The 8777-nt window shown below is 34.2% G+C and overlaps 1 protein-coding gene across 2 annotated transcripts in view; it reads left to right on the forward strand.

Annotated features, from left to right (window-relative positions):
• The window catches only part of LOC102857804 (ubiquitin carboxyl-terminal hydrolase 33-like), an 89682-nt gene that overhangs the window by 47414 nt on the left and 33491 nt on the right, over positions 1-8777 (forward strand). For both annotated transcript variants that reach the window (XM_006888593.1, XM_006888594.1), the window contains exons 14-19: positions 2142-2175; positions 3621-3666; positions 4229-4409; positions 6021-6147; positions 7016-7185; positions 8128-8209. In XM_006888593.1, coding sequence (XP_006888655.1) covers positions 2142-2175; positions 3621-3666; positions 4229-4409; positions 6021-6147; positions 7016-7185; positions 8128-8209 — 640 coding nt within the window. The remainder of the gene's footprint in view (positions 1-2141; positions 2176-3620; positions 3667-4228; positions 4410-6020; positions 6148-7015; positions 7186-8127; positions 8210-8777) is intronic.

Consider the following 8777-nt stretch of genomic DNA (forward strand, 5'->3'; position numbering starts at 1 on the left):
GTATATATCCTATCTCCATACCTTTTCAATCTATATGCAGAACACATTATCCTGGAGTCTGGGCTCTATGAGGAGAAATGTAGCACCAGGATTGGAAAAAGACTCATCAACAATCTGCGTCATGCAGATGATACAACACTGCTGAAACTGAGGAGAACCTGAAGCACGTGCTGCAGAAGGTTAAGGACTGCAGCCTTCAATATGGATTGAAGCTCAGCATCAAGAAAACAAAAATTCTCACCATTGGGCAAATTGGCAGCATTATGATGGTGAAGAGCTGGACATTGTTAACAGCTTTAGTTTGCTTGGCTCCACAATCAACACTCTTGGTACCAGCAGCCAGGAAATCAAAAGATGAATTGTATTGGGAAAGTCTGTCAGAAACATCTCCGGAGTACTGAAGAGCAGTGACATCAGACTGGAGACTAAGGTGCACCTGATCCAGGCCATATTCTTCTCACTTACTTGCTATCCATCAGAAAGCTGGACAGTGACTAGGGATGATAGAAAGAAAATAGATGCCTCTGAGCTGTGGTCCTAGAGAGGAGTGTTGAATATACCATTGACTGCTAGGAGAACAAACAGGTTCAGCCTAGAGAGGGTGAAATCAGGCTTCTCCCTGGAGGCAACAGTTCTGAAGTTCTGTCTGACATACTTTGGGAATGTTGCAAGGAAGGCCATGTCCTTGGAGAGGGATATCGTGTTTGGAAGGATGGAGGGACAACAGAAGAGAAGACGACTCTAGATGAGATGGATTGATTCAGTGACTGGGTTAATGAAGGTAGATACGTCAAAGACAGGTTGTCAGGGCTTTTGTACATAGGGTTGCTAAAAGTTGCAAGTGACTTGACAGCACATAACAACAAATATAAAATTCTGCCTTCCATTCTACAATCTCATTTCTGCCACCAAAGCCATATTTTTCAACTCCCAGTCCTTCTTTGTTTCAGCTTTTGCATTTTTCTGACTAGTTCCTGTGAATACCTCTTGAGCATGTTCCATCCATTTCAGACTGCAAAGTTAGTTGTTGTTGAAATCTTTAATTTCTTCATCTTTGGCTTTAATGGTTCTTTCATGTATTTGTATTAGCAGGTGTTCTTTCTGTGTGTATAGATAGTATCTGACCATTCACACCATTGCACTTTAGGACAGATCTTGAAATGCTCTTCTTGAAAATGAGTCTGAAATAGTTCCTGAATCTGATATAGTTCTTATCCAATTTGCTATTCCAGATAATCATATGACGTAGTAAACCATTTGCTTCGAAATGGTCAATACCAGTCCATTATCAATTCACTAATGCCTCGCATGTTGATATTTATGCATTCCATTTCATTTTTGACAGCTTTCAATTCTCCTAGGTTTATACTTCATGCATTCAGTGTTCCAATTATTAATGGATGTTTACACCTGTTTCTCCTAATCTTGAGTCACATCATCAAATGAAGGTCCTTTAGTAGGGTGAAATAAAAAGAAAAGATGGATTAAAATCTGAGTCCTTAAGGTAAACTCAATGGAAACAGCTCTTCGTCAGTCACATTTTGAATGTCTTCCAACCTCATGGACGCATCTTCTAGCACAAAATTTATTCAACAGTGATTTTCTAATATTCATAAGGTTCTTGAAAACCTATTATTATTTCAGAAGGGAATGGCCAGTCCTGCTTCTTAGTCTGGAAGGTTTGCTGAAACCTGCCTACCATGGGTGACTCCACTGATAATATGAAATACTATTGGTATAGTTTCTAGCATCACAGCAATAAGCAAGCCACTGTAGAATGGCAAGACAAGTGATGGCAATCACCATAATAGATTTATTTCATACCTAAATAAGATCAATTACTAATTCCTCCATATTGTTTCACATCCATTGTTTGTCTCCATTGTACCTTGCATAGAGTTTGCCATATATATGGCAAGTAGTAAATTTTTAAAATTTGATGTTACTTTTGAGGTAGACCTGCATATTGAGAGGAGGAGGAGAGACTTTTAAGTAAGGTGAGCACTGAGGTAACTCATGAGCAGAAACAAAAAATGAGCTGCTTTTACTACACCACAAGCTCATTTATATAGCAAAATTAAAGAATTGCTGAACCAATTGTTTTTTGTTCATAAGCATGTTCAATTATTTTCTATTTTCAGGGGACAATATGTACAGTTGTGAAAAATGCAAAAAGTAAGTTACACTGACAGATTGCATGTTTTGCATTTATGTTTTAAATTGTGGTTTTAATTGCACATGTGAAATTTGCTGCTATATAGGAAATATACAGGCTAGAAAGCTTTGTTTTAGTTATATTAGAAACATTGGTCTATAAAACAAATTTTAAATAAAAATTTAATAGGTTCATCTAAGCTGGTAACGTGGTATTTTGAATAAAAATTATTTTTCATATTGGCCTTTTAAAAGATTAATTTTAAGAAGAAAAGTCCCTATAAAACGATATAGTTTGAAATCTAGTGAAGTTTAAAAAAAAAAACTTACACCAGTCTTGATATTAACTGTCATGTAATGGCAAAATAAAAAGACAGAAAAGCCTGATTTTTTAAAAACTCTGTTACCAGCTGCCTTTTTATATATGTAATGAATTCAGACTGTTATATCTTCTTGTTTTTAAGTAAAAAAAAAATGAATAGAGAGTTAATGAAGGCAGTTATTTTCGAAGTAGATTGAATTGGAAAAAGTTCCTGGGTCTGTGTAATAGAAAAATAATGACATGCAGTCACTAAGAGTTAGAATCTAGCAGACAGCAACTGGATTGATGAGAGTGAGAACCACTATAATATTGTAAACACCTGGTTACTGGCAGTAAGGGAGCTCTGGTGGCCTATTGGAAAGAAGCTGCACTGCAGTCCGAAAGGCATATGTTTCAAGGCTATGATCTGCTCCCTGGTACAAGAATGGACAATCTTTTCCTGTGCGATTCACTGCCTCTGAAAACCCGCTGCTATGGGTCAGCTCCAACTCTACAGTTCACAACAACAATAACTGGCAATAACCGTATGACAGCTTGATCTGAAGTTTCTTGGTTCATTGATGGTCTTCCTTTCTTTTGCTGACCCTCCACATTTCCAAGCATATGATGTTCCTTCCCAAGGAATAGCCCCAAGTATGTGAGATGAAGCTTTATTAATAACATTATTAATAATAACTATCCTTTATTTATTTCAACCTCTTTCTACATTTAAGAAGAAAAGTTTTGATATATTCACCTGAACTAATTCTAGAAGATGAGACTTTTTTTTTTTATGAGCTAACTGGATGCTATAAATATTTATGCAAACCATTGACTACCTAACTTGAGAAAGATCAGAGAGCATCATGCTAAGTGAACTAACTCAGGAGGGGCTGGTCCTTGGAGAAGGAAGGACATCTTACTTGGAAAGATAGAGGGGTCAGTGAAGGAGAAGCACTCACTTAGATGGATTTATACAGTGACTGTAATGGTGGGCTCAAATGTGTCAGATGGTGAGGACAGCACAGAATAGGGTTGGGTTCAGATCTGTCGTTCATAGAATCACTGAGTTGTAGTCCACTTGATGGCACTTAACATTAAAGCTTTTGTAAATTGTTTTTAGAGACTGTTTTACTTAAATTAGTTTTCCTTTTTCCCCTTTTAGGTTGAGAAATGGAGTAAAATTCTGTAAAGTACAAAAGTTTCCTGAGGTATGGACTTTCTTATAAGTCTGTTTTACATAAAACATTACTAAAGCACAGTTGCATAAAAACTTGATGTTATGATTGAAGAACGGAGTGGTTGAGTTCTATTGGTCATTTATCATGTATACCTTATTAAGTTTATCCATTTTTTAAATGATGGGTGGTATACTTTAAGTGCTCTTAACAGTGAAACTTGATTAAACCCAGTTTAATCATGTACTAAAGAAACCTGAAGGTAAAGTAGTAAAACTAGTACAAGTAAACTTAAGTAGTAACATCATCATTTCCAGGTTTAATTATCTCTGGAATCAGGTTAATATTAATTATAGAATAAAATTCAACATTGATATTTAATTTAACATGAATGTTTAATATATGCCTTTAGCTGCAAAACCGAAGAGAATTTTAGTCAGTTTTGCTTTATAATTGTATTTTTATTCATTACCTTATTTTTTTTGCTTATAGAATAAAACAAATTTTTAAGAAGATACTAAGTTTGATCACTTGTAATACTTTGAATATTTTGTTTGTAATAGCAAATTAGTCTTTGAATTTTCTTCTCTTTTAGATTTTATGCATCCATCTTAAAAGATTCAGACATGAACTGATGTTTTCCACCAAGATCAATACCCATGTTTCATTTCCATTAGAAGGTCTGGATCTTCAGCCATTTCTTGCTAAGGATAGTCCTGTTCAAATTGTGACCTATGACCTTCTGTCAGTCATTTGTCATCATGGAACTGCAAGCAGTAAGTGTAGAGATTTTACATTTCTTCTTAAATAATTTTTTTCTGGCAAATAAACATCTGAAGTGATTGATTGATACCTTATATATTTAAGATGCGATTGACCAACACATCTCACACCAAACTGAAAAATTAACTCCAGGTGGATCAGATACCTAAGGGTAAAGCCCAAAACCATAAAGATTATAAGAGACCAAGTGGGGCCAAGCTTAGAAGGCCTAGCCTATGGCATAGAGGCTGACAAATAAAGCTAGAAACGCACGATCTAAAGAGGATAAAATTGATGAATGTGATCTTCTGAAGATTAAGTCCCTATGTGCATAAAAATTATTTCCAACAGGATGAAACAAAACCACACTGACTAGGGACAAAACATTTGGCAATTCCATCTGAGACAGTGATCTCATAACAAACGTTTACAGAATCCTACAGAGCCTCCACAAGAAAAATACTGATAACCCAATTACAAAATGGGCGAAAGATAAGGAAAGACTTTTCTCAAAAGAAGACATCCAGATGGCCAACAGACACATAAAGGAGTGTTCAAAATCACTGGCAATAAAAGAGATGCAAATCAATACCACAGGGAGATAACATTTCATCCAGGTAGCAGTGGCAAAGTTTAACAGTTCAGCAAGCAATAAATGTTGGATGTGGAGAAATTAGAACTCTCACTCACTGTTGGTGGCATTGTAAAATGGTACAACCACTCTGGAAGGCAGTTTGGTGTTTCCTCAGAAAGCTTCAAATAGAAACTCCATATGACCCAGCTATTCCACTGCTAGGAATATACCCCAAGGAAATTAGAACTGAGATGCAAATGGAGATTCGTACACCAGTGATCATAGCAGCGTTAGAATAACAAGAACATGGAAACAGCCCAAAATGTCCATGAACAAATGAATGGATTGAGAAATTGTGGTTCTTTCACATGATGGAATACTTAGGAACATTATGATGAGTGAACTAACTCCATCTTATAAGGACAAACACTACATAAGACCATTATTTTTAAAACAGAAGGATAACTGAGGGTGGACAGAAGGGGAAGTCTGGTTGCAGAATTTGGTGAGGTGGAGGGAGGATGGTAAAAGAATTAATAAAGATTCAGTGGGGATCTGAAAAGATGGGGTGATAGTGGGCATATAACATTGGTGATTTTATAAGATACAATGTATGGGACCAATCCTAAGGAACGTAATGTGAATGAAAAATACAGAAATAAAATTTTAAAATATTATTGACCAAAAGAAAAACTTCAGAAATAGATTTTTATCACTGGTTATTTACCAAACAAAATAAAATTACTACATATGTTGAACATATTAAAAAATATCAATCTTGGGGTACTGAATACTTTTTTACTATGACTTTGAAGTATTGTTTATTATGTAAATCTAATAAGAACTTTAACATGATCATTTTCACACTGGTTCACACTGGTTTTAATGTTGTATTTTCTGTCCTTTTCCTTTCTTCAGGTAATGGAGAGGATACATATGGAAAATAAGATTCTGAACATAGTATTTACTTGTCTCAGACCCTGTGTTATGCTCTAAGGATGCAATTATGTTCATTTTATTTACTGTAATCTTCTCCATGCCTTAAATTCAGGTGGACACTATATAGCCTACTGTCGAAATAATCTAAATAATCTCTGGTATGAATTTGATGATCAAAGTGTGACTGAAGTTTCTGAATCTACGGTACAAAATGCTGAAGCTTATGTTCTTTTCTACAGGTAAAGAAAGATTTCATATATAGACTTATTTTTTTTAATATGAAAAATTCTTACTGTGTCATTAATGATTTTGTATGAAATACAGTGTTTATGAACAATATAAGTAAACCAATGTAAATATTTAGAAAGTACATATACACAGAAGCAAAAGGGATTGTTGTATAAAGTTTAGAAAATTATTTTATTCTCATTTCATTGTGAAGAAAATCTGTAATTATATTCTGAATGCATCTTTAAGAAAATGTTAAATCACCTAGATGAAGAACACTTATTTTGTTGTCAGCAAGTCAGAGCTGACCCTCCATTGTGATTCTGAGTCTGTAAATTACATGAGAAGAGGTTGCCCATCTTTTTATCTCTGGAGCTGCTGCTGGCAAGGTTAGCAGGGCAACTCCTAAAGACTACACCACTAGTTCCTTTGAGGAAGGATAGGAAAGGCTATTTTGGTCGAGGAAGATTAGTTTTTATTTTAAAAACCAAAAGAAGTAGTATTGCTGGTAGGAATTAAGTGTCATATACTCTCCTAAGATAGCTAGTAAAGGAGAAACTTCTATTATAATGTCTTATATATTTTTCATTGTCTTACATTAGAAACAAAGTAATTTGCTACTGAAAAATTTTTTAGTTTGATCAAACATTTATATGCTTATAGAATATTTGTTTGTGTACCAGTAATGACGTTAATATCAGTAATTAAGACAATATCACTCCATATGTAATGTAGATGAAAGCATACCAGTATATTTCTCCTAAATTTTTCCTAAGACCTAACAAGGCCACACATGTGCATGCTATGTCTAAGGAAGAGAAATCATCTATTGCTTTAAATTGAATAACATTTATATTTAATGAATCATTCTTCTAATAGGAAGAGCAGTGAAGAGGCACAAAAAGAAAGGCGAAGGATATCAAATTTGTTGAACATAATGGAACCAAGCCTCCTTCAGTTTTATATTTCTCGACAGTGGTTGAATAAATTTAAAACCTTTGCTGAGCCTGGTCCTATTTCTAACAATGACTTTCTCTGTATTCATGGAGGTAAGAAATTCTATAAAGCAAAGTAGTGATAGGGATTAATGTTAAAGAAATTTACATGTTAAGAAAGAGCCAAGATGTTTCCTCTTATATTTCTTCATTTTACTTATCCAAAAGTCAGTTTAATATCTTTAATTCCTTATGGTTTCAGAAATTTACTTCCCCACCCCCACCCCCCCGATTATAGGCTTTCTCTGTAGCCTACTCATTAAGTATACATTTATCTAGCAATTGTTTTGAAACTCTTTCAAATTCCTAACAGCACTATTTTTGTTCACAAGGCTCTAATTTTGTAGTAGAGACAGATATGTGAACTATTAACAGTTGTTGAGCTCTGTTATTACACATCATTTTCCTCAGCTGAGGACTGTTTCTGTGCCGCTGAATTTCGCTCTCCACTATGGTTCAAGAACAAAAATGTACTTGAGATTTAACCACAACTTAAAGCTTCACAATTAGCAAGTAAATATGTCTTTGTGTTTGGCTGTATCAAGGGCAATGATAGCTAGCACAAACTACCTGAAGTTGGGCCAGACTTCATAGGTTAAGAGCAGAGCCCACCACGAAATAACCCACCCTCATTTCGGATACCAGCTAAATTCCCATTTATGACACTTAACTGTGCTTTTTTATATTGTTGCTTATAGAAGTGATTTATTTCTTCTGCTCGTCCAGAAGTTTGTGAAGTAAAAGATAATCTAAATTTTCTCTTTTTTCATTTTCTCTATTTTAAAACATTTATTTTTTAGGAAACAATTTCTTTTAGGCAATAGCAGTGGCCAAAAAGTGCTTTAAAGTAGCTTAATTTTCAGCTTTTATTCTAGGAGTATAGGACTTAAATGAATGATTGTAATTGCTAGTGATTGAATCAGTTGTATTAAAACATTATTTGAACTTTTGCAAATAATATCAATAATGAGAGAAACTTTTCTAAAACTATTTTAGGTGTTCCTCCACGAAAAGCTAGTTATATTGAAGACTTGGTTTTGATGCTGCCTCAGAATATTTGGGATAACCTATATAGCAGGTTTGTTTCTAAATCAGACATCACTGTCATTACTATCTCTGAAACCAGTTAAAAGGGGTGTTGGATTCTTTCACATATGTTCTCTGTGATGTTTGGTGCTTATATAGCTTACCCTTGTTTCCCCCAGTTTACGCAGAAGTGGGAATAGGAAAAATTTGCAATTATGTGTCCCCGGTGTAGATAATTAAATCTTGAGTTTTATTATTATAATCCTGATGGTCTGTACTGTAGTGGTGTACTTTATTATTAAACTTAAGTTCATTCTTAAAAATTATTTTGCCTATCTCAGCCATAAAATTTTGCATATTTATATGATCTTATGGTTAACTATTATTTCCACTCTTAAATCTTAAGTTTAAAATATAAAACTTTTTTGCCATAATTTCCAAACTAATTGTTTTCTTTAGTTGAGACGTCAGTGAGCCTGTATCTGATAGAAACACAATTCTGAATTTGTATAACTAAGATTTTATCTTCACTACTAGTTATTTTGTTTTTGTTTGTTTTTCTTTTAATGATCTCAACCTAATTTTTTATAAATTTATTGTTAATTTCAATGAAAATTTAC

The sequence above is a fragment of the Elephantulus edwardii genome, unplaced genomic scaffold, assembly GCF_000299155.1.
Source record: "Elephantulus edwardii isolate Elephantulus edwardi_28Jun2011 unplaced genomic scaffold, EleEdw1.0 scaffold00069, whole genome shotgun sequence".
In the NCBI taxonomy this organism is placed as follows: Eukaryota; Metazoa; Chordata; class Mammalia; order Macroscelidea; family Macroscelididae; genus Elephantulus; species Elephantulus edwardii.